The sequence below is a fragment of the Coloeus monedula genome, assembly GCF_965178545.1.
Source record: "Coloeus monedula genome assembly, chromosome: 5".
Classification (NCBI taxonomy): Eukaryota; Metazoa; Chordata; class Aves; order Passeriformes; family Corvidae; genus Coloeus; species Coloeus monedula.
Window position 1 is genome coordinate 1,744,657 of NC_138785.1, and position 26,196 is coordinate 1,770,852.

The 26,196-nt window shown below is 41.2% G+C and overlaps 1 protein-coding gene across 2 annotated transcripts; it reads left to right on the forward strand.

Moving 5' to 3' along the window:
* Positions 1-409: 409 nt before the first annotated feature.
* LARP7 (La ribonucleoprotein 7, transcriptional regulator) lies at positions 410-23,080 on the forward strand. 2 transcript variants are annotated; one of them, XM_082282404.1, is made up of 13 exons: positions 410-564; positions 3,595-3,803; positions 4,844-4,944; positions 5,034-5,117; positions 7,250-7,414; positions 7,917-8,025; positions 8,661-9,035; positions 9,574-9,703; positions 12,123-12,271; positions 13,114-13,232; positions 15,698-15,857; positions 17,911-18,002; positions 22,620-23,080. In XM_082282404.1, exons 2-13 carry the CDS (start codon positions 3,596-3,598, stop codon positions 22,698-22,700), a joined length of 1,773 nt encoding a protein of 590 aa, XP_082138530.1. In that variant the 5' UTR covers positions 410-564; position 3,595; the 3' UTR covers positions 22,701-23,080. The 2 variants fall into 2 exon arrangements, with proteins under 2 accessions (XP_082138530.1, XP_082138531.1); XM_082282405.1 differs by having other exon boundaries at positions 8,664-9,035.
* The last annotated feature ends 3,116 nt before the right edge of the window (positions 23,081-26,196 follow it).

The window sequence follows — 26,196 nt, forward strand, 5'->3', positions numbered from 1 at the left end:
TTATTCCTCGAGTTGTTAGAGCACTTGGATCAATGCGAACGCTTAGGATGAGTGCCGAGGGAATGCCACGGGCACTGGGACGCGCCGAACACACGGACACGCCGCTGTCAAACCCGCTGCCTCCACACAGCCCCCTCCCAGCCCTTCATTCACCAGCACTCCCTCCAGCGCCAGCGCCGCCTCCCAGGGGGGTGCCCCAAGGGACCGCCACCGCAGCCCCCGCCACTCCCGGGGGTCCGGGCGCACTCCCCGATCCTACCCGGCGGCTCCGGGATCGGGATCACGGTGACAGCCGCAGCCTTTCCGAACTTCCCGCCGCAGCGCCCCGCCTGACGTCACGGCGCCGCGACGCCCCGCGAGGAGGAAGTCACGTGCCCCCAAAGCCGGGCGCGCCCCCGACGCCGCCGCGCACGCGCGGGCGCCGCCGCGGGGCTTTTTTTTTTCCCCCCTTGGAAAGGGGGGGAGCGGGCAGCGCGTCGTGCCGGGATTGTCGAGGACGGTGGTAGAGCCGGAGCCGCGGAGGAGCCGGGCGGAGCTGTGCCGGTGTCGCCGCGGCGGCGGCAGGTCAGTGGCCGGGGAGGGGCTATGGGTTTGCCGGTTGCAGCGGCGGCGGCGGCGCAGACAGGGGGCGCTGTCGCCCCCCCCGCGGCTTTCCCGCCGCCCGCGCGCGGCTTCCCCCCTCAGCCCCCCGCGCGCTCCCCTCACGGCCGGGGCGGGGGGGCTGCGTCGGTCCCCTCAGGTCATCGCTCCCCGCCGGCATCGCAGTGTAACCTTTGCCCGGCCTCTGCCCGCCCCGGGCATCCTCTTCTCCCGGTGCCCGCTGCTCCCGACGCGTGTGGCGCCTTCCTGAGGGCTCGTCACCGCCCCCGGGCGCTGAGGTGGCTTTGCCCGCAAGTGATGCGCAGGTGACTCTCCGTCCAGCAGCTCTGCTGCTTGTTCAGTTCTTTAATCACCTGCTTTTCCCAACAGGGAAGAACCAGAAATTAGTTCTCAGATCACAAAATTCAGCTGTGTTTCTTGAGGGTGAGATATGGTGAGGTAAAGGAGCTGGGCTGCCCTTTTGGGCAGAGTCTGCTGCTGGCATATGTTTTACTTACAACCACATAATCAATCGCTCATGTTGGGAAAAGACCTCTGAGATCGAGTCCAACCTTTGACCGATCACCACCTTGTCAACCAGACCATGGCACTAAGTCCCACGTCCAGTCTTGGAACACAAATAAATCCACTCTGCCCCTCCTGGGATGACAGAGGGAAGGGCACAGCTGGCACACAGGGATGTGTCTCCCTGTGTGTGCGAACAGCCTTAACACTCATCACTGTCAAGCTTTTTCTGTTTGTGGCACACTAGTTTCATGAATATATTAAATGCCTTACAGCTGCGTTTAGAATGATGTATTTGTTTCATTGCTTATAATGGGAGAGGAAAAGAAGAAGGTTCTCTGGGTTTGGGTTAAGAAATTTGTGCTGGCCCCCATCTAGTAACTCCTGTCCTTTGTTACCTCACTTTGCATAGAGAGAAGTTTCAGGGCAGGGCAGGAACTTCACTGCTGCAGCGCTGCCTGTGTCTGTATTGGTGTAAAACTGTTACAGGATGTGTCTTTTTAAGTAGTTCCAGGTTTGCTGATTACTTGCATTTATTCTGCGGTACCTGCCTAGGGCTGCCACTGACTGTACAGAAACATTTTCATAGTATATAAAGTATTTTCAATTCTTCCTTTTTCTCCCCCACGCCCTGTTGCCCCATTTTACTTTTTAAAATGCCCCAAGGAAACAAACATTTGCATCAGTGCTTAAAAGAATAAAGTGTATTTTCTATCTGCACCCTGTTGTTTCTAGACCTTGGATTACTGTTGAATTTGATTATGTTTTCTAGATTTTGATCATAACAGAAATTGGGGTTGGATATGGGTTAACAGGGGCATCTTTAATTTTTATCGAGCCTAGATAAGTTTCTATAGATGGGTGTGGAGCTGTGTTATTTTGATTTACATTATCGTTGCTTTCCTAAAGTTCCTTCCCCGTGTTTAATTATCCCTCCTTCTCCTGGTTTCACTCTGGCACACAGAGGCACTGCGATTTTATTTCTTTTAAGGAGATCTTTTACTTTATCAGTGTGAAGTTTTGAGCCTGATTTTGCTTTCCTCTGATTTTAATTGTTTATCAGAGCAGTGCTGGCAGTGTGAGAATTGACATGTGAAAAATACAAGTTGTCTTGCAGCCGGGCATAGGGAGGTTGCTACATTAATTACTTGGATTTTCGTGTACATATTAATAAGTGATATTTCCTCTGACTCTGGAGGAGCTTGCAGTACAAAGTAATTTTCTCAAAGCTTCATTCCTAAAGCACAAAGTGAGGGGGAAGCCCGGAATGCAGCTTGCAGCTGTTTTTATTGTAACTTGAATGAGAACCCCTCTTCTGGGAAGGAAGTCACAGAGCTGGGAGACTCAACTTAAAACAAAGCTGTGCTGTCCATGAGCCACACTAATATGTTGGTGTGGTCCCTTAATGCTCTTCGGTCACTACAAGTATCCCATAATGATGTTTTACGTTTATGGTGCACCGCCGTGTTAGCCCTCAGCTAAGCAGCGTATTGTCTGCTGGTTATGAATATAAAAAACTTGCTGAAGGGCTTGAGTGGAGCTTGAACTTGCTGAGCAGTTTTACCTGGCTTATCTTTCCAAGGTAACTGCTGACCTTTCACTATCTTGAGTCGTCAGCTCACAGCGGGGGAGAAACTGATCTCCGGCTGAGGAAGCCTGATTTGCACAATAATTTGGGGACCATTTCCATTTCGCCCTCCTGTTGTCGAGGTGGGCTTCCTCTCTGATGGCTGAGCTCACGTTTCGCTCTCTGCTGCCTTGGCAGAGAGCTGAGAAGTCTTTCATATGGTGATTGCGACATTAATTACTTTAATTTTTGTGTTAATTTAATTTTCCAAAAGCTGTCTGCTTCTGGCAGCGTTGCTTTGTTTTGCTCGTGTGAAATGAGGTACTGAAGTGGTGACTGGCAGTTTTCAGCTACAGCGAATCGATATGTGAACAAAAGAGATGGATTGATGCATTAAAAAGGTTTTATGTTTTTCAAGATGAATCTGTGTATTAAGTCACTTGCTTCTAGTTAGTATTTATTTTTCAGGGGCCTCATTCTAACAGACCTTGGTTTGCCATTAAAATCAGAGACCCTTTACTGAATTACTGCTCTTGGTCAGGGCCTTGGCAGATGATGGAGTGAGTGGTTTGCATTTTTGACATAATAAAGACAAATTTTTAAAACCAAACTGTACTATTATCTGCCGTGATCAGGGTTAGTTTCTGACGTACGTAGTGCTCCTGGGTTTGTTGTGTGATCTTTCTAATGGTTTGTGCTAGGAGTTAGGGGGAGTGGGGAAAAAAATATGTATCTTTTTAATTCTTAGAAAAATGCGTTTATGAGGAGGGAAATCAGTTGATTTTCAGCTTTAGTTGTTGTGGACTTCTTTTAGCAAGTAGCTTGCTTTTCTGGTAACAGGGCAAAAGATTGAACAAGAATATTTACTCCTTGATATAAGACTTTTTGTTTTTTTAAGATTATATTTATCTCTCCTTTGACAGAATGACAGGAATGGAGACTGAAACGACAAGAGACAAAGCGATGGAAGAAGAAAGCACTGAGCAGAAAAAGGAAAGAGAGAAGAAGAAGAGGTCAAGAGTTAAACAGGTGCTGGCAGATATAGCCAAGCAAGTGGATTTCTGGTTTGGTGATGTTAATCTCCACAAAGACAGATTTCTCCGAGAACAAATAGAGAAGTCCAGAGATGGGTGTAAGTTCATATTCAGCATATTTCAGTGAACAGTTTAGCTTCACTTTGTTCTTCCCTGTATTGCTGGTAACAGTGACAAGTTATTTCGAGGTGCATGTCTTCTCCTGGGAAAGGCAAGAGTTTCATGCTGCAAATCGGCATCAGCAGCTCAGGAGGCAGAACTAGTACTAGATTTTAAAAACTTTATGTGCTCTTTCTCTTCTCCTGCCACATCAGCCCTGAGTTAAGGACATCTGCCAGGGTAGAAATGACTGTTTGGGAGACCTGGTTTTCTTTTTCCATTTTTGTATAATTTCAAGAACAAGCCATGAAACGAGTCATTTTGCCCTCAGAGGTACTGTACTTGTTTTGCAGGGTAGAGACATGCAGAAATTAAAATTTCACTCGAATTTGTTGTTAGGCATAGGTACTTTTTTCATGTTTTTTCATGTTTTCTCTCAAAGTTTGATAAGAAATTCTATATATGCTTGTAGGGTTACTGTGGGTCTCTTCAGACAATTTTTCATGTGGTTGGTTGGACTTTTCTAAGGGCCCCCTTAAATAATTAATAAAGTAATAACTAAAATTTACCCTACATTTTCTAGAGATACTAGAGATGTCTAGATGTTTATTAAGACAGGTGCTACATAATTTTCTGTCAAGGTTTTAGAGGCATGACTCTTGCAACTGAAGTGCAAGCAGGGGCTCTTTGTGTTGGCAGCACTGGGTTAAATACTCAATAGAGTACTTGAAGGAGAGGCATGTTTTCAATGCAAATTGGTTTTGTGCTGTAAAACTATGGAGGAGTGGGGGGGTCTCCTCCTTTCTCTTCAAAGACAACAGTTATCAGTGGGGAGGTAAAAGAACAAAATTCCTTTGATAAAGGTTAGCACAAAAGAAAATTAAATTTATGTGTACTTGAAACTTGAATTTGGACGGTAAAAATTTTCTGTGAATCCTTGGCTAAATACTGTGCTTAGAACTTGCAGTTTGTTTCACAAGAAAACTAGTGGAATAGAAGACATCACCTGATTTCATAATTGCACTTTTTTCCACCCTAGATGTTGACATATCACTTCTTGTTTCTTTCAACAAAATGAAAAAATTGACTACTGACGGCAAGCTGATTGCTCGGGCAGTTAAAAGTTCATCTGTTGTAGAGGTATTTAACATCTCACCTTTCTGTATTGGCTGGTGCTGGAAAAGTAAGCAATAATCTCATGGAAAATGCTTATTTCTCCCTACTTTTAGTTGGACTTGGAAGGAACCAGGATCAGGAGACGCCAACCTCTGGGCGAGCGCCCAAAGGACGTGGACAGTCGCACTGTCTATGTGGTAAGGCTGGACTTGTGTTTCTCCCTGCCTGTTTGTTCCTAACTGTAGAAACTCCATTTGTGCATCAGGATTTTTGTTGGCTGCTGCTGACTGTGCAGCAAAGGTTAAAAAATATTAATAGAGCAAAGGCAGGTGAGCAAGAGCTGAGAGTGACTGTGGCAAGAAAGGGCTTCGTTTCGTGCTCGGATTTCTTGTGCCAGCTTAAATCGTTTTAAATGTTGAGCCAAGTGCTGCCTCTCCGGCTGAAAAGGTGAAATTTCATTGGGCTATTACTGTGTTCACTGGGCTTTTTTAATGCCATTAGAGGAGCACCGTGGTATTAAGTAATATTTACTAATTACGTTAATGTACTTAAAGCTTTCTAATAACAACTAAATTAGTTTCTTCAAACAGGATCTAGCTGGGTTCCCAAGTTTTATCAGGGTACTTTAAACAGCATTATGTGTTTATAAGATCTGTTATTGCAAGCACCTCTGGTTTTGTACACACAAACAACATTCTTTTTAAGGCAGAATATACCTGAAAAATTTTAACAGTCCTCCTAATAGCACGCTGTCCTGTGGCTACCTTGATACTGGAATGACTGCTTAATTTAAATGAAAATAGCTTGTGCTGATGGGATAAGTCTACATTTCTCCATGGTATTTCAGCTGTATCAGAGTGAAAAAGCTGTTAAGTTGTTGAGCCACTTGAGTGGTAGCTTGGAAAAAATCCGATGGTTGAGCTGCTGCTTATTTATAAACCCTCAGCAGTTTTGTTTTGTTTTTTTCCCACTAGATTTGAAGCCACTGTGGAATTTGCTTTGTCTCTGTTTGGTTTTTATGACAAGTACCATTTTTGCTATGTACCTGCAGCTGTTAGCAGCTGAATTAATATTTTCCAGACAGCACTGAGTTTTCTGTGATAAAGTTGCACAATAATCATGGCCAAAATGCCAGCCCATCCAGATAAGGAGGAACTGAATTGCTCTGACGATTCCTTCCTTAACAAAAGCCCCAAAAGGTGGTTGGGTTTTGTTTCTTTTAAATACAATGTGCCAGACATAATATTTTCCTAACATGATTGCAGGGACTGCTTAGAATTCTGAAATACTTTGTCTGTATCATTTTTGGATAAGATATTCTCGTGTCATGAGCTACATTGTCTATACAGAGCTTAACTGTGTGGCTAAATGTTTTGTAAATAGCTGGTATGTGGCAGTGGGGAGAGAAGAAGTAGTCCAAGTGTTGGTAAATTAAGTTTCTCTGGAATAATCTGACTTTAATATGCTTTAACATTGACTTCACTGTTATACTATTATTTTGCACTCATCCCATAAAATCTTTAAAACTTGAAGTAACTGGCTTTTCAACTTAAAGCCAAACCATACCAAAATGTTTTTCCGAGTGTGGCAAAGTTCATGTAAAAAGAAAATCTGAATGTGGTAAGTGTTTACCTGCAAGGAGAACCTTTTAGTGCAGTAACTTGTTGTGAAAAAAAAAAAAAATGTAGCGTCAACACTGTTGTTGTTTAGGCATGAATTTGAGAGTGGGATTTTAAAGTGTTCCATTGGGTCTAGTGAGAAATTGGTGCGACACGATTTCTCTGATGGAGGAGGGGAAATGTTGAACTCAGACACCGTGTCTGCAAGCTGCTACCATGTGTTGCTATATTAAGGACTTTATAGAAGTAAAACCAGGCAGTTTTGTCATCCAGGAAGCTGCCTAAAAGTTTCTGCTCATCTGAGGAATTAAGCTCTAACTGCAAAACTTGAAAATACTGGCTACTGGTAAAAATTTTAGCAGTAGTGACTCTTTACTGGCCGGCTGGAATTCTTCCTGTGATACCTTCCTGCATTACCAACAATTAGGAAAAAAATAGCTTGTGCTTTGCAGAGGGTCTTTTGGGACATGCCAGTCCTGTATTTGCTCCAAGGTTTTAAATTTACTGAGAGATTTTATGTTGCAAAGATACAGCTGCAGGTCTCGGTGTCTGTCACAGGAAGAAATAAGCATCTAAATTAAATACATCATGTATTTGTTACAGGTGTATGAATGATTAGACATCTGTTCTCAGGTCACTTTTTACTGCCTGGATACTGTGACTCTCAACGTTTTAGCATCAAACTTCAATTTTTTTTTTTCCTCCTTTAGGAGCTGCTTCCCAAAAATGTCAATCACAGTTGGATTGAGCGGGTGTTTGGGAAGTGTGGCAATGTAGTTTACGTCAGTATCCCCCGGTATAAAAGTACTGGTGATCCAAAGGGCTTTGCTTTTGTTGAATTTGAAACTAAAGAACAAGCAGAGAAAGCCATTGAGGTGAGTGCTGGTGCCTCTGCTGCTGACATTGTTCCTGGTGTCACATTGTGATATGAATGATGTGCTCTTTGCTAGGTCACCTACTAAATCTTAGAGAAATTCCTAAAATATCATCATTTATAAGCTTCACTTAACAGGAGTTCCTCTTTGCTACTCCCAGACCTACAACCAGTTCCACAATTCTTTAAAGATTTAATTCTGTTAATCACCTGAAGACTTTGTAGAAATACAATGGCTTTTTTTTTTTTTTTCCCCAAATAATTTGGTTGGCCACTCTTGGCATCTTTTACAAAAAGAGATCTCTGTGCACCAGTAAAATGATTATGAAATTTTGCCAAGCAAGCATGGTCATACAAATTTTTTTGTATTTAAATGTATTTGAAAGTATTTATGTATTGAAATGTGATTAGGATTGCTGGTTTTAAGTTGAATGCATAGTCTTTAAAGTATGATTTTTTTTTTTTTTAGTCATGTTATGTGGTTTTTATTTTCCTTCTTCTAGTTTTTGAATAATCCACCAGAAGAAGCGCCACGGAAACCTGGGATTTTCCCCAAAACAGTAAAGAATAAACCAGTTCCTACACTGAATTCAAGTAACAACACTGTAGTAGGTAAGTGTTGCTAAATTATTGGGATCAAGGAACCATTATTAAATTATTTGGATGAGTTTTGTGTCTCAGCTTCTGAAGACAAAAATTTCAGCTGCTGTGTTACTGCAGTTTAATTTCATGTTTCTTAAAAGTTTTTAATAAAAACCATGCATGTTGCTGTGTTGGGCCAGCATAGGCTTAAGTATGAAAAATCTACTGTAACTTACAAACCAGCATGACAGGACTACGTTGCAACTTCACCACCAAAACATTTTCCCTCATTTCTTGTGGTGTAATACAATTTCCCAGACTCCAGACACCTTCCCATCTCTTTCGTAAGACTAATTATAAATCACATTACTATTCCTCACCATTATCACTAGTTCTTTGTTATACCAGTAACTGTTATTGGAAACAAAAATAATGAAATCAAATCCATAGTTTTTCAACCTTGCTTTACATCCATTTATTTTCCTTCTTAAAGCACCCAGGAAAAACTTCATGTCAGTGTTGCATCTCTCCCATAGAAATGCCAGAGACAAGCATCTCATTTAACAACCCAGTTTTATCATGATATGTGCTATCATGATTGTTTAAGTTAAATCTAATCTCATGTTAAATCATGGGCAGTTTTAAATATTGTGTTTTTAATCCAGAAGAGAAGAAAAAGAAGAAAAAAAAGAAATCCAAAATCAAGAAAGAGAGCAATGCACAGGCAGCTGCAGAGCCGAAGGAATCAAACATAAACACTACAACAGAGCCAGTACCCAAGTCTAAAAGACACAGGACTCCATCAGAGTGTTCTGAGATGGAGGGAACTGAGACTCCCAGGCAGCCCTCCAAAAGGGAGAAAAGGAAATGGGACAGAACAGAGAGCTCAGAGGTAACCTGGGAAAGCAGGCCAGGAAAGAGAAAAAGAACCAGCTCAGGAGATGGTGAGGCATCAGCTCCAAAAGTCAAGAAAACTGCTGAAAAAGATGAAGTTGAAACAGTAAAAGAAGAAACAACTGAAGCTCCAAAAGATGCCAATGGTAAAAAATCTTGCCTCTTTTTATTATCATGATTTGCATGATAATATATGCATGAATGAAAGGGAATGGCAGGTACCCTGTACGGATGAGGAGAGATAGGCTGGATATAGTGGAGGCTTTAGCAAGGAGTCACTGTTAAGGCAAGGAGCTACATGGGAGAATAAGGAAGAACTTGCATTGCCAAAAGCAGGGAAATCTAATAGTAAGAATAGTTCAAAGAAGTTCATATCAATAGAATTTGAGTGAAGTAAGGTATGGGTTAAACAGACAGCCTAGGCAAATGGGGACAGCCCAGGAATCTAGGTAAATAAATTAAAATACAAAAGGGAAAAGCTAATGATACAGTTTGTTCCATGAGATGAGATAAGCTGCATTGAAATCAGATTTAGTCTGACAAGCTAAGTAAATTTGGGTAGTTGATGAAATGGACTAGAAGTAGTTAATGCAAGGAACCAGTAGATATTGCATGTGATTTTATTGAAATAACATCTAACTACGTCAGAATTCAACATGTTTTCATTTGGACTGTTTAATGTAGAAGTTTCTGCAGAAGAAGACAAAGACAAAAAAGAAACATCCCTTTCCAAATCCAAAAGAAAACACAAGAAAAAACACAAAGAAAGACACAAAATGGGTGAAGAAGTCATTCCGCTCAGAGTGCTCTCCAAGTAGGTGACATACATTATCTGTTTTCTGTGATATCACCGAGTTACTTGATTCACCCCCCCCCCCAGTAGTACTGGGAAGTGGTTGGCTGGCTTCAGAAAGAGAACTCCTGAATGAGACTAATGCTAACAAAATCCCCCACGTTTTTCCAGTTTTCACATCTACTGTACTTATGAAACAAATCTATAGGTTTTATATACACTTTTAATCTCGGTCTGTGTTGGGCCTCTTGGCAGTTTTGTTTGCACTTTACAATTTCTCGATATCTCGGGGATCTTGTGAACGTTGTTGCTTTGTGGTACCACATTTTTAATGTTTTTATAATGTTGGCTTGCTCGTGTTTTCCTGCAGTATGCAGTTTTTTGTGACTTGTAGGAAAGATAGAATCACGTGTTATGTATACTCTAACATTTTATTGCTTGAAAAATTTCTTTTAGTCTTGATATGTCTGACAGTCCATCACCATTGCTAAAGTGCAATTCCAAATTTTATACAACAGAGTTGCATATTAGCAACAGTATTAGGCTGTAGCAAAAAGATTGAAATACTAGAGTTAAAGTCTTCATTGCTTGATGTGTAGAGTTCTGCCAAGCTCATAATCCAAAAGTGTTGGGCTTTTAGGAGTCACCACAACTAAAACATGGAAGCACTTACTTTTTAGGCATCCAGCAAGTACCTCCATGTTAAAGTAGAGGGGGTCCTCGCCGTCTTGTGCTTCAAAAATGGGCTTTATGTAGAAACATTTTTTCATAATTTGATACATTTCCAGAGGGAAATGTTGAGGTAAAAAGGATTCACCACCACTAAAACATGGAAGCACTTACTGTTGTGGAGCAAAGCAAGCACATCCACATTTAAGTAATGGGGGTCCTTTGGAGGAACTACATAATAATTAAAAACAAAAATGCAGTAATAAAAAACATACATGTACATTCCTTGTAAAAAGGCTTAGAAGATTAGGATCCACCGCCACTGAAACATGGAAGCACTTACTTTTTTAGGCAGCAGGTACCTCCATGTTAAAGCAAAGGGAGACCTTTAAAATTAAAAATCGCTTCAAATGAACTTTAGCCACTTAGATTTTAGCTTTTGGAGAAGATTTGCTCACATGAAAGCTTATTCCCGGATCGAAAAATCTTCAATTGATCTGCAGGCCATAAAAAAAGCAAAATCCCAGATGGTCTTTCATGATTGCGATCAGGATTCACCTCTACTAAAACATGGAAGCACTTACTTTTTCTATATCACAGAAAGCACCTCCATGTTAAAGTAAAAGGGGTCCACACACACCAAAAAAAATTAATTAAAATGTTATCAGCGGAGCTTGTCCTCTGCCACCGGCATTCTGAGCAAACTGCAACAAACACAGAGTGTTAGTTAAATGTTATTCAAGTGTAGCAAAGGGTAAAAAGAAGTTTAAAGACTACAAGCATTGCAAATACTTGCCTGACTTGTTCTCCATGATCTCTTCCTCCGAGACAAGTTACCAAGCTCCTCCTTGAGCTTGTATTTATACCAAACCTTGCTATGGGATGGTGTTGCCTTTTTATCTCCACGAATCCTTACGTGGGTCTTTTGTTATTTTAATGCCTTTGCTCCGTTGAGAATGTATGATCCTGGGTGAGTCTGGATGCTTTTTTGAAGTATACAGTTGTCACTGTTAACAGCTAAAACCATTACCACAAGATATCCTCTTCTTTAAAAATCCTCTATCAGCTTGTTTGATAGGACAGATTAGGGTAACAATGAGTCGTTCTCACAGTGGCACTGCGGGCATTGTGTTGCTGTGGAGCAAAGTTCTCGCTGTTTGCAGAAACATCTCCGTGTTAAATGTATGTAAATATATAAATTGCTTCCATGGGGGGGTACTTTTTAACCAAAATGCATTTGAATAGTGAGGAATGTTCTTATCTCGGTAGGTTTTCGGTGAGTTTAACCAGTTGTTGATTTTCCATCAATGATTTTTTTCTAGAAAATGAGTGACTGATTCTTAATATAGTGACAAAGGAGCGGGTTCAGTGAGCTAATTCAGTGAATTGAGAGTTCACTGTCTCTCTGAATTAACTCTGAATTTAGTGCCTGTTATCCGTGTAGTTTCAGTGGAAGACACAGTTTACCAAACTGTTCTCTATGTTGTCTGAATATTTAAAGCAAATTTGAAAGCCACTCCGTTGGAACGATAGGTTGAGGTTGTTGGAACTCTCGTGGATTATTAAAATCTGAAGCAAAGTCATCGGCAATTCAGCTAGGGACAAAACTGAATTTGACTGAAGTTCAGGGAGATCTCTAATGGCAGAATGGTCTGCACTGTCCACCAAGTCCACCTAAAGCTGTTTGTAACCTGTTAAATTACCATTAAGTTTGTAAACATCAGTTTCTTGTTTACAACTGACGGTCCTGTGCCTGTGTTGCTGCTTTTAGGACTGAATGGATGGATTTGAAGCAAGAATATTTGGCCCTGCAGAAAGCCAGTATGGCCTCCTTAAAGAAAACGATGTCTCAAATAAAACCTGAGCCCGTGGGAGAGATGGAAACAGAATCTGGTGTGCAGAAATCTGAAAATGACAAAAGTAATCCTGGTTTTTTTCTTGTGTTCTTGATGTTTCTAGTATGCAAACAGAAGTGCTGCAAGACCCTGATCTTGCAGAAACACTGCCACAAGGTTGTATTTTGTAAAATGGCTGTTGTTTTCTCAAGAGGTCAGATAGCAAGAGCAACCCCCTGTATTTATGTGGATTTGGGAGTAAGGAGTTATATAAATATATACTAAAGTGATTTCAGAATATTTCAGTAGCACTTTCCAGGCTTACAGATATATTGAGGTAATTGTAATTAGCCTTAGAGAGGTAAATCAACAATCAGCTTTTTGGGTGCTGCAGCTTGGGCCCGACCTGCTTGGGTTTAACTGTACCAGAGATATGCAAAAAACCAACTTGGAATTGGGCTTTATCAGCTCTATAGATAAGATGAGCTTTGTAATTATATCCTCATAGTTAAATTTCTACTTCTTTTTTCAGGTTTAGAGTTCTTCTTTATTTTATTTGCTCTGAATGCTCTGTGCTTCCCTTGAGTAGCTTTAACATTGATGTTCCAGTGGCCCTCTGCATGTTTTCAATCACTCTAGAACTGAGGGGTTACTATTGGTACAATATAAAAAATATTCTTATAGGAAGGACCCCGTGGACTGTAAAAATTTCTCTCAGACTTTTCTTGAAGCTTTTTTTTTTTAATAAAATTGACTGGAACCTATGGACAGTCTTGATCCTTCGTTTAATAAACCTCAATCTACAGTAACAATATTTGATGCTTGTATACATTGTTCTGTGCTTTCATAACTTCTTAATTTTTTCAACCTAATAAATCTAAAAACTTTTTTCTATTTTTTTCTCCACCCTGTTTTTAACTTGACCAGCCACCAGTGAAGATTGTGCCCCTCCCGCCAAGGCCAACACAATGGGGCCTCAGTTCGTCAGCGGAGTAATTGTGAAGATCATTAGCACCGATCCCCTGCCGGGCAGGAAGCAGATCAAGGTAATGCCTTTGTAACCTCAGGGCAGCTGTTAGCCTTTCCTCTTACCCTGCCCCCAAATGTTTGAATATGGAATACCATTTCACCCAGTCTCACTGATTTTTTTTTTTTTTTTCATCTATTTGGCCAGTAGCTGTGTACAGATTCTTCTTTAGTATCTGTTAATGGCAGATTTTTCCATGGCAAAATACACTAAGGAGTACGTTTCAAAGTAAAACCAAGGCTTTTGTGTGCTTGGAGCAATGTCAAGTTTATAACAAAAATATTGAGGAGAGTAAGCAATGCTCTTGTTCTTTCCAGTTTAAAAAAAGGAGCTGGAGACTGCTGCAGTGCTCTGCATTTGTCACTGTGCCAGTCATCCTGACAAAAGAGCTGTAAAAGTATATATGTGGGGTTTTTTTTAAGTTTATGGTGTTTTTATCTTTAGCAGGAATTTGGGGGCAGGAGAATGCTCTCTGCATGAGAAACCAATTTTCTTTCTTTCAATCAGAATTTTACAATGACAAAAACTCCATTTCAGGGAGAGTGACAGCAGTGGAACTTGTTGATTCAGTCACTTTTTTCCCAGTACAAGTGCTTGTTTTTCTCAATTTAAAAAGTGTTTAGATACCTTTGGTTACGTGTGATGACACAAAAGTTACATACACTGAGTAGAATATTTCTTCTTAAGAAAAATACCAGTTTTAAGCAGCATCTTTTCGAAATGGAAATATTAAGAGTTTTCCAAAGAAAATAACAGGCTTTTTCCAGATCCTGAATTTTCCATTAATGTTACACAGGACATTTTCTTTCACAAATTGCACTTTTAGGATGAGTAACAGCTGGAAAGAATTTGAACAACTTGAACTCAAGGTTGGTGCACATAATCCAGGCCACTCAGGACAATGAGGGAATGGTTTAAAATGCGAGTTCTGATACTGTTCCTCAAACATTTATAGCTGAGGAGGCCATTTCGAGTCACCAGCTGCTTGCAAGTTCATGAGGCTTGATGTGTACATGAACCTAAGCAATATGTGAGAACCCCTCATCTCACTGGTGGTGGGGTTTCAACTTAACCAGCCTAATCTTTCTCGGTGTATTTGAAGGCAGCTGGTGCAGTCTGAGTGTTGGAGACTCTGAGAGAATGTGGTACAAGTTGTCCCTGTAGCCTCTGAGGGCCCCTTTGACTGCAGGATACACCTCACTGGGTTACGTTTGTGTCACACCGTAATATGTTGTGGGCAAAAGGAAAGCTTACTGTTTAAATAACAGAAAACTGAAATGTTTTTGGTATTTCTTTCCTTTCTTTTTTGTTTTTCTGGCCATGCTAGTTGCCTAACTGTGGAAGGCAGAAGTGCAACCGGACCTGGCTTTGCTGTGTGACTGGGCTGTCAGCTGCAGCACAAGGCCACAAAGCAGTGCTTCCAGGGCTTTTTTTCCCCCTCAGGCTTCCCGAACCGATCTGCATTTCTCGTGGTATGGAAGCAGTTATGCGTGCCACACAACTGGGAAACGTCTTTGCAGTGTTGTTTAAAAATTATTTTGATATTTTAATTTTACACTTCACTGCTTCCCTATTTTGCTCTTGAGGTGCTCCTCAGGGCTACTAGTTTTTGCCAGCTCCATGGAACTATTTGGTTAGTTTTAGTTTTCCATGAAATCCTGACTTTGGGATAACAGAATAAGGCTGGAAAGTAGCTTTTGCTGGCTCTCAAATGATCTTAACAGTGTTGTCACTTAAATTGTGTTCTGTTTTAAGGCTGCCCTTGGTAGTGGAGGGTTAAAAGCAGTGTGTGATTCCTGAATAGAGGCATCTTACTTGGGCTGCCTGCTGTGAACGAAATTGACTAGGAATGTGTGGTCCTACTTAATTTCCCTAACAGCAGGAATTACAAGCGAAGTACTTCATCTGCAAGAGCATTTGTGACTCTTCTTCTTTCAGCTGTCGGTGAAAATTTTCAGGCAGAGGTCACTTCATAAAGATAGAGTTGTTTTACTACTACTCCTTTCTCAAATAATCTGCCATGAATGAGCTTGCTTTTATACATTTAATGTGTAGAATCAAGCTTGATATTTTTGTGTTAGGCTGAGATCTATACATGTTATATTGCACAGTTTTTACTTTTGAAAAAAATCAGATACAGTGCTGAAATAAAGGGGTAATGCTCCATTAGTAAAATGATACCACAACATTTCCAGGAATTACTGCTTTAAGTTGTTGATGGAGGGCACGATGAGAGATAGATGGGTAGAGGTTGCAGGCTCATAAATTAGAATTCAGTTATAACCTTCTTAGGAAAATATGTTAATTCAAAATTCTTTGACAAGAGACTGATCGATTAAATGACAAAGTTCACTTACTGCCTCTTTGCTTCATGACCTTTTTGAAAATGTTAATGACCTCCAAATGGAATGGTCAAAAGTCACTCTTTTTATATTCTCTTTTTGAAGGCTGATTTATGGTGTGTGTCGTCTCATGCTTTGACAGGATGCTCTGGCAGTGCTGGCTGAGGTAGCTTATGTTGACATGCTGGAGGGAGACACCGAGTGTCACGTCCGTTTTAAGACTCCTGAGGATGCACAGACCGTCATGAAATTGTACAAAGAAATACAGATCAAAAACAACTGGAAATTCGAAGTTCTCACTGGTAAGACTTCTTTTTTTCATGGAAGTACAGGAGAAGCCGTAAGTACTGCGAAAGGGATCGTTTCTGGTGCATTTATGGATATATTTAGGTATCTTGGGGAAAAAGATTGCATGTTTAGTTTGGTTTTTTTCTGAGAGTCTTCTCATTTTGCAATTACTATGAACTTGGGAAAACTAAAAAGGGTTTTATGCCACCATTCAGAGGAAAATAATGATTTTTGCTTGCTATTACAAACTTAATTCTGTTCTTTTTAGATGGATTTGCTTCACTTTCAGTGGCAAAGGACTATAGAACTTAATTCACATTTCAGCTTTATGAATAGAACATTCTGATAGTGCAAAAGAATTTTAAAGGAAGACTTCCTTGAAAATACTGAGCGTGTGTGTGAAATGACATAGCAAGGATCTAACAGCATGGATACATGTAAAGTGGGTTTAGCACTTACCTACTAATTGATCTTTATTTTTCAGGAAGTTGAATAATTTAGGCCCTAATAAGCCTTTTTTTTTTTTTTAATGTATTTACAAAAAAGTTGTTATTCTCTAAGGGTTCTTAAGGGCTCTACTTTTGAACTTTATTTTAATGTGTGTTATTTCTTTCCGAAATTACTGTGCTGTTCTAAATTTGTAACTTGCCTTAGACTAGATTAGTTTGCCAAGTGTGGAGAAGCCTCTTTGTGGAATTGAGGGATAGAAAAAAGAGGAAGTCTCTCAAACTTGGTGTATTCACAGAACTTCTGTATTCAAGAGATACACCAAAAATTGTGAATATGCAAAAAAACCTCCCAGGTTAAACAATCAATATGAGACTGCCTCATCTGTGTATTTAAATATTTTACCCCACTCCTGCCCAAATCCTTACCTAGGGCCCAGTCTCATGGGTGCAGGGATGTAGACTCCCCAAAACGCTACTTAAGGATTGCAGAAGGGGAAGCTTTGATGGAAGCATTAACCTTCATGATCATATCAAAGTTAATTGGAGTTTGAGACTCAGTGAGTGCTGCTAATGTCATTTGGAGATAGATTTGTCTCCAGTGTGCTCTGTGTTTCAGAGATCCAGAAATATCCTCAAATTTTGTGTTCTACAGCTGCGTGCTCTGTGTCTGTTTGTCTCTGGTTTTGTATCCTTACATAAGAGTGCAGTAGGAGATTAGGAGTAAGTACTTCATTGTAGGAGCATTCCATTCATAGTCTTAAGATTTATTTTTTTCTAACTGGTTCATTAAAATGAGAATGGAAAAGCTTTCCAGGAATGCACAAGGGACTCATAGTAGGGATTTTTGTTTTTCTTGATGACAGAAGGTGAGAGATGAAAAGGAAAGAATCTAATGCTCCCTTGCAGCAGGGCCTAAACATTTCCCAGTAGTATTTTACTCTTCAGGATTTGACTTTAGCTATCTTCAGCTTGGCATCTGGCAAGATGGTAAGCATCTGTGATCATGTTTAGATGTTAACTTTTGCAGGAATCTTTTCCAAGATCTTTCAGAAACTGCCCTGTGGCTGAAGATGAATCCGTGAAGATGAAGATGAGACCATGGATATAATATCACAGAATTCCCATAGCGATAATTACATCACACATGAGAAGGAAAAGTGGTCAACTGCTGCTTCCTTGCAAATCAGATGCTGAGAAAAGCTGCAGAATTACTTGCTTTTGTGTTGCTGCCTGTGTTCAAATATTCCTGACAGCTCGTGAAGACTCCAGGCAATGGTTTTGATGAAACAAAATAGTCTCAGTTGTTCTTACAATAATTACTTTTTTTCCCCTCCTGTTTGGTAGTTGTTTAAAATGAGTCAGAGGTTGAGTACATCAGTAAATCAAAGGGGCCTCCGTGTGCTGTGGTGCAACTTCAGCTAAAACTCAGCTCCTTTTGCTGATGGCATGTAGAGAGCAATTCTATATGGCTTCTGTGCATAGGACATGTAAGACTACTGGGGAAATGCTTGTTGGGTTTCCCTGAAAGGTATTTTCATGAGTGTTTACTTTAGAAAAGATTCATCCACTTCTTGTGGCTCCTTTTATTGATATTCCTCAATGTTCATTTTCCCCCAAGGTGACCATGAACAACGTTACTGGCAGAAGATTTTGGTGGACAGACAAGCTAAGCTGAACCAGCCACGAGAAAAGAAGCGGGGTACTGAGAAGGTAACCTGCAAATCACAGCTTTTTCCTGTGGCAGCCATGGTGGAAAACATGACACTGTTACTGCACTGCTCCACAGTTTTCGATACTCTGACTGTGTATTTAATTCTGTTAAATCACTCCCTACTGACTTGGCAAGCAGGGTTTTACAGCCACGAAGTAACGAGTGTGGCTGTCTTGCTCCAGCTGACAAGTGCAAGGCTTGTCTTTACAGGGATAATTGGAGAAAGTTAACTCCATGACTAAAGGCCAGAACTTAAATTGTAAGCTGGATTTCTTTTGAAACCCTGTCTGGATGAGCTAATTAGTAAGTTAAGTACTCTTGATGTGCTCTAGTGAAATCAAGTCTAGTGCTGCACTCTTAATTCTCTGGTATGATCCAGAAAATCATTTTCTTCAGAATCAATCTCATTTTCCTCACAATTAACATAATTTTATTTGTGCTGTGGCGAATGCTGGTGTGTTCCCAGTGTGGTCAGGAGCCTGTGCACCAGTTTGACTGCTCTGACCCAGCCAAATCTGGGTCCTCCTGCAAGCATCCATAGCTGTACAGCTTCCAGATCCAAACTGGGAAAGACCAGCCTTCTCCTCGCTGTGCCCGTCAGGCTGCAGCCTTGAGGGGGTGTTGCAATGAACTTGCAGGCTGCTGCCTCTGCTCCAGCCCCAGCAGATCCTTCCAGGCATGAAGGGTTCTCTGATTAAGCCAAGTCAGATCCCTGACCTGACAGAGAGGAGCCAGAGAGTATTTCACAGAGGTTTTATTGCCAGGTTTGCTTCACACACTCCAGATAAGGTTTCTGAATTGGCTTTAGCCTGAGGTTTTTTTGCTGTGGCTTGCAAAACTTCAGAATCATCTGACCTTAATTATTTGTTGATTACTTTTGAGAGTCTTTGTTTCCTGGACCCTAGGAAAAAAAAAATTGTCCCGTATATAATAGCAAGTTTCATTGACCTAAAGGAACAGCAGTCATACAGGTCGAAACCTTATCTTCTGTAAGGCATATTTTGCATGTCTTATCCTGTTTGTATGAATGTTCTTTCAGAGATCCTGCACACAAATAAGTTGAGTTTTTTTAAAGAAATATGTGCTTTGCCCGAAGGTTTAATTTAATTTTCTTAAAAGCCTAAAAATGGCATTGATTCGAGCCATTATTCTTTAATATAAGCAGAAAGTGAATTTGAAAACTGCAGCTTTAGAACATTTTTTTGGTTGTTGCCAGGTTTTTTTTTAAATGTACTTTTACTTTTTTAAACCAAAGGTGCCAGTGGGACCTTTGACTTTAATTTTGACCGTAGGAACCCTTGTTCCAAGTTTCTCTTCATCTTTTGAAGATTGATATTTGTTGACCAAACTGGTGTAAATTGGGCAGTAATGTACCTCATCTAGGCTTGCAAATACAAACTGTCTCGGTTCTGCCTAACAGTGGCAGCACAAAGATGCAAACTCCTGCTCCTTCCCCCTGCCCATCACCTTGCCACACCGGGAGGTGTGAACTTCAAAGCCTGGGGAATTCTATTTAAATGCTAACGCTGTTAGGCAAAACATCAAGACAAGAATGCCTTGCTCTGCAGTCAGTAAATCTTAACCCCTTCCTTACTTTTTGACAGGCTGTATTCCTGAAATACAGATCGATCATTAAAAAATATTTTTCTGTTCATTAATATTTTCCCATTTGAAAATTTTTCCTTAGTATTCCCAAAGTGATTTCTTTTGAAGGTCTCAAAGGTAGAAAAAAGTAATACAATAATTCATAACTAAATACCTTCAGCAAAATGTGCCATTAGCATGCCTTTCTTGTCAAAGTCTGTTCTGATAGTAACGTTTTGAAATGCCTTACGAGATTTTGAAATGGAGCTTTTTGCCTGTTTAGCTGCTTTATGCTTGGAATTAAGGCATCTAATGTTTTCATTCCATCAGTGTTGAAATGCACGGACTGCATCCCATCATATGCAGCATGCAGCTTTTGAGTTTAGGCAGTTCGAGATTCCTCTTTTCCATGCTTGCTAAAAACTATAGGCCAACTCAGCTTTCCTCAGGATAAGGGTTAAGGATCACTTCAGCAGATGGCTGGTGCAGTGCCCAAAACCAAAGCAAGTGGTAGAGATTTTACTTCCTCTGGCACAGTTGCTATAATAAACCAGATGTCCCAAAGAGATTGAAAATCCCAAGCTTCCTCAGAAAAGGCCTGGCCATCCTTTGGTGTGAAAAAGGTGTCCAGTGTCTTTTCCCCAGGCCTGGTTGATTGTCACATCTCTGCTCCCCTCTGCCGCCCCTTCCCAATCCATCTTCCCTTTTGTCTGTTTAACTGCCTGATAAAACCACCTCTGTCATTTACTGATACAGATGGAAAACTTCCAGCCAGAAGTGCCTTTTAGGGCAGTGCCACTTTATTCAACCCTAAAGCAATTCATCAGTCTGTAGCCTTAAACTCCAGACCTATTGGAGTCTCCCGTTGCCAAAGCCAAGGCAGGAGTGCCTGCAAACTTTCTGCTTGGATCCTCCTCTCCTGGGGGGAGGTGCTGCTGAACCTCATTTGCACCTGGGACCCCCTTCCAGAGGGGGAAGGAGGAAGTTTAAGAGGGTGGGAGGGCTGGTAGAAGTGAAAGGCATTTGGCAGGGAAGTGAGAATTGAGTATTTGCGAAGGGCGGAATAATTGGCAGGATATATGGATATATGGAAAAGGAGGACAGTGGGAATGTCTCGGCACAGCCCACACTCTGCTGATGATGCCTTGGGCTCAGGGGCTGTGTCCTTGCAAGACTGGGGCAGCTCCCTGTCTGTGGGCCTGTGTGGACAGGTCCCACACCAGAACACTTTCCCTGGTTCTGTGACCCTGGTACTATGGAATGGCTGGATCCCTGTTTGGATTCAGGAGTAGAGGTGTGCTTACACACAGGTGCTGATAATGAATTGATAAGCTGGAAATGGAAATCCTTGAGGCCTCTTGCAAATTCTGAGGCACTGGAATGGAAGCCGTCAGCAGTATGAACCGGGCAGCTTGTGTCTCAGAGCTCCCCTTCCTGTGTTTGTCGTTCTCCATTCCGTATGCTGAACGAGTAAACCACTGTACTCTGCTTCCTCTTAGGGTTGGACTATTTTAAACTGGATTTTTTAGGCACCAGAGAATAAAAGTTAGCCGTCTTTAGGTCAGTTTTATTGCTGGAGACTGGTTGAGAAAGCCTCAAATCTTGCCTGCCACAGTGAGTGCAGCAGCACAACGTGCACCTCTGTGCTGTGTGCAGGACTCAGTCGTATTCAGAAGTAACAATTAATTTGCTTTGTATGTGCAATTGTTAATGTCTGGCACACTGTCCTTCCTGTGGAGCAATTGGCCCTTCCCCATAACACCAGCTAACATGCTTGAGTAGTCCTCAGAAGAGAAGCTGCTGTGGGTTTTTGTCTGTTTGTTTGGGTTTTTATCAAGGGGGGTGGTGGGTTTGGGGTTTTTTTTTTTGCTTGCTTGTTTGTTTGTTGTTTTTTTTGTTTGTTTGCGGGTTTTTTGTGTGTTGTGTTACGTGTGAGTGCATTTTTGTGTGGTTTCTTGTGTTGGTTTGTGGTTTCCGTATGTGTGGTTTTCTGTGTGTTGTGATGGGTTTTGTGGGTTCTGTACATGCCTTTGGCTGTTGGTTTTTGTGGGATTTGGGGGTTTTAATGTGCCTTCAAGTGTATTCGTGTTTTGGGGCTTGGGGGTATTTTGAGGGGCTTGGGAGATTTTTGGTAATTTTTTCCATTTGGGTATTTTTTTGGCAAGCTACGTATTTTCAGGGGTTGGTTTTGGTGTTTCTTACTGGGTTTGGGTTTCTTCTGTTATTTTTAGGGAGGCTGGTGGATTTTTTGCAGGGGGAATTCTGGGTTCTGGATGTGCCTGTGTTCATGTGTTGGATTCTGTAGGGTTTTTATGTGTCTTTAGGTGTGGTGGTGTGTTGGTTTGTGGTGTTTCTCCATGTGCCTGTTTGTGGGTATTCTTGTGTTGATTTGTGGGTTTTGTGGTTTGTGTGTGTTTGTGTGTGTTCTTGTGGTGTTATGGGGGTTTTGTGGTTTCTTTATGTTCTTGTGGGGGTTTTATGGGTTTTGTGCTTTCTGTGTGTGTTCCTATGGGAGTCTGTGGCTTCAGCGTGAATGTTTTTGCCTGGGTTTGGGGATTTTTTGTGGCTTGTGTGTTTTGTTTGTGTTTTCAGTGGGTTTGTGTTTGTATGTGTTCATGTGTGGGGTTTCTGTGGGTTTTTTATTTTGTGTGTTTTTTGTGGTCTCTGTGCGTGGTTTTTCTGTGCTTCTGTGTTTGTTCTTGAGTGGGTTCATGGGGAGTTTCTGTGGTGTGCTGGAGGCACGTGGGGATTTTTTCCTGTTTAAAATGCCACAATATTCATAAAGCACTTTTTTTTTTTTTTTTGGTGGTCTAACCTTGTTTTTTCTACATCAGTAGCAAAATGAATCCCATCAAAAAATAAAGTTCTTTAACTTAGTGTATGAGACTGTATTTTAGGATTTTGAAATTGCAATTTTGTTGTGTTCAACCATTTTGGGAGGAACAAGGGATGGAATATATCCATGATTGTAAAGTAAAATCGTAATAAGATTGTTTTGCTCTAATTTTCCCCGTCCTTTTTCCTGCTTGCAGTTGATTGCTAAAGCTGAAAGGATGCGGCTCGAGAAGACTCAGCAGACAAGCAAACACATTCGATTCACTGATGACAACTAACCAGGGTTGATGGTGAGCTTGGAAGTGAACTGTAGGTATTCCAAACCAGACAACCAAAACCAGCCCTCACAACCACCACTGCTTACAGCAACTAAACCTGGGCCCTTGGATCCATAACTGCAGACTGCAAGTGTGAAGATTGGTTCTGAATCCCATTTGTAATAGGCTGAATGTTTACTGCTTCTGAGCCCTTAGGTAAAGCTTTTTGGAACATGTGCGATACGAGATCTTCCTTTAGTTCACTTCCAGTTTGTTGGGATTTTGGGTTTTTTTTCTTTTTTTCTTTTTTTTTTTTTCTTTTTTTTTGTTTTTGTTTGTTTGTTTTTCCTTTTTTGTTTTTGTATGTTGAAGTTTTATACACTAGGTCATAAAATAAAATGCTTGAGAATTTCAGTTGTGTATCTCTAATTCTTCCATTTACTTTTTATGGGACTATAAACAATAAAAGTGGTTAATGCTACATAAACCCCTCTAGGCCTCTTTTAGTCTATCAAACTGTTTCAAAATAAAGGAGAATAATCTTTGGTTATTTTCAAGTGGGTAGGGCTGACAGGAAATCTGCCATTGAGCAGTCTGGAAGGAAATTTACTTGTGTAAATACACACTAAACTGAGTTTAGACTTCTTTTATTTTTTTAGAAGAATCTTCAGGAGAAGAAATAAGAATCTCTTTGGTACATCTGGTTATTTACCTGCAGATAAGTGTTCAAGTTGTGTAGTTCACAGGTTAGGATGGTGATTTTAATGGCTTTAAAGTATTTAATGGGAGACTGGCAATTTAAAAAAAAGAAAAATGTGAAAGTGAAATTGGAATTCTCCACCAGGTTTCATGTCTGTTTGAGTAAGTCTGCTGGTGGGGCAGGATTGAATGGAGAGGGAATAGCAGTGATCAGACTGAAGATAGCAAGAATACAGAGGGGAAAAGTGCAAGATAAGGGACCAACTTTGAGGGCTGGAGGGGAAGGGCTTGCTGATGGTTCTTGGAAATGGTACATGGAGGATTCCTCCCAGAGGACTGCAGGGGAAAGGTGGGCGAAGGCAGGATCTAACCTGTATGCCAGGCACTCCTGCAGTATTCCTGTTTGGTCCAGTTGCAGCATTTTATTTAGTCTTTTAACTTCTCTCTTACCGTAGGTGGGTAAGAGATTGTGTGACCCAGCAGAGAGGAGTTTTCATACCTAACTGGAAAAAATTGATCAGTGAATGTCTTCTAGGCATCCAGCCTGAAAGATGGGGAGGTGTTGGTTTTTTTTCTTTTTCCTTTTGTGATGTGAAGGGAAAAATAAACCCCACAGCCTGCTCTGGGTAAAATGCTTGGGATTTTGCTGCTGAAATTCATTTAAGTCAAAAATATATCTGTGTTATAAATAATTCAGATCATAAATGATTCAGACTTTTTATGTTTGGTGGAGAGTGGAATGGAACTGCAAAGGCATGAGTTTGGGAGTTTTGCTCTTTTATTAATAATTCCTAACTTGAATACAAACATTCTGTTTCTTTCCATATTTATGCAGGTTAATTCTTTACACTTAAACATCAGTTTTCTTTTTCTGCTTTTCCAAACTAGTGCAGCAATCTGCTCCAGCAGGGAAGACCAGTCAGTGTTTAATACTTCCTGAAGGAGGAGTTAATAACAGAATTTTTGCCACTTAATTCAGAAGTCAGGAATGGAGAGGATGGCCTAGATGTTTTTACAAAAGAAGCTTGGATTCTCAAGTGTGCCAGAATGGTTTGTATATTTTTTCTTTAAGTACACATGACAGTTAATTGCTGCTGCTGTTGTCCTTCCCCAATCAGCTGTTGAGTTTTACCAGCCCAAGAATTGCATCCCTAAAGGAACTTTGTTTGACCTCTAGAACTTCTCACACTGACTTTTTCCTTTCTTTTTCCCCAAGAAATAATTTTTATTTAAAAATTCAGGATGATACTGTAAAATTATAGGAATTTGTAACCTTGGAGTGCTCCTTTGTTGTTGCTGATTTTTCTGTCTCCTGGGACTGAGTGTTTTTTGAAATAACATCATTACATTACCATCCATCTGCCTGGGGCAGAACTCAGCATTGATTCTGCTCTTTGTGACCCAGCACTGAATCTGAATTTATTTTTAGCACTCATATTTATACCTCTCTTCCATGAGTTGCAGACTGCATGGCGGCAGCAGGACTGGTTTTAGCAGAACACATGCCTGGTATTCCAGGATTACTGGGCCTGCTGGTTTTTAGTAGCCAGTGGCCCCCACTCAGCACAGTATCTCACTCACAAGCATGATGCTGGTACCCCACTGTCCTTTTCTACCTGTCCCTGCAGTCTGGAAAAGCCTTTTTACACTTGATTTTGCACCTTTGGTTAATGTTTGTTTGGCTGTCCTCATCCTACCATCACCTGGAGCAAGCCTGTTCTGCCTGGTTTATTTTACACAGCTAATACTTGTGTTTTGGGGGTTTTTCCCCCTTAAGATACTTACTGTACCCTAGTTTAAATCCGACTTCAAGGCATCCTTGAAAGCCAGCTGGTAAGTAAATTACCTTTTTCTAGAGAGGCTCTAAATCACATTAGAAAATTACCGTCTGCTAGATGACAAAGGCATTTGCCTGCCCAAGTCCCTGAAAACATAGGTCAGTGTCATAATTGCTTTCTTAACGGTACCATGGTGTCTAATGATCCCGGGCAGGATTAAATCATGGGAATAATGCTGCTGAGTGCTGGAAAAATAATTAGATCAGGTATGCTTGGCTGACTTTGAGATTGCCTGAGTGAGGCAGTAATGCAGTTACCTACAAGTGATGAGGCTGCTGTGGATGGTGTAAGGAAGTTGCCAGTTCCCAGGGGACTTGGCAGCACCCAAGTTGCCCTTTTACAAGTTTACAGCAGAGCCAGGCCAGCTCTTGTATTCATGCCTGCCTTTGCCGGGACTGGTGCTGACGGCATACTTGGCACTCATAGCTGTCACCCAAGTCACACCAATCCCGGCAAAACCAGGAGGAAAAGAAGTAGGAGAAGCTGGGAAAGCTTTGCTGGCCGTTGCCAAGGTGACTGGTTTTGTGCTGGACAAACACTGCAGTGCTTTTCTCGCCTTGTGGCATTTTGAGTGGAAGCAAACAAACTCCTGAAGAGGGAAAACGTGGGAGAGGGGTGAAAGGAAGGGGCAAACCAGCTCTGGCACTGGGGAGTGAGTGGTGTCTCTGTGGGCACAGGGGGCTACCTGGGGTGTCTCTTCTGTGGCCTTGGGCACCCCGCGGAGGCAGCTGGTTGCCAGGAATGCTGTTTCCAAATGTTTCCTTGCAGTGTGCAATCCTGATGATTTGTGTGAAAGAAGGCACTTGGAATGCAGTGAGGAGTCTGATGGGAAACGCCTTCCAGTACGGTGTGATTTAATTAAGGTTGTTTAACTATCCCTTTTATCATTCTGGGTTGGAGCAGGGACTTCAGCTCCATCATATTTAGAGGGTTTTGGATTTTTTTTACTCTTTTTCCAGACTTTTCATTTCCTCTGAGGT

Bases quoted from the DNA above. Each gene is read 5' to 3' on its own strand.
- LARP7 (XM_082282404.1), top strand. From the start codon at position 3,596: ATGACAGGAATGGAGACTGAAACGACAAGAGACAAAGCGATGGAAGAA. The intron at 8,026-8,660 runs GTAAGTGTTGCT...TTTTTAATCCAG, and splicing joins AAGTAACAACACTGTAGTAG to AAGAGAAGAAAAAGAAGAAA. The intron at 9,036-9,573 runs GTAAAAAATCTT...TGTTTAATGTAG, and splicing joins AGCTCCAAAAGATGCCAATG to AAGTTTCTGCAGAAGAAGAC.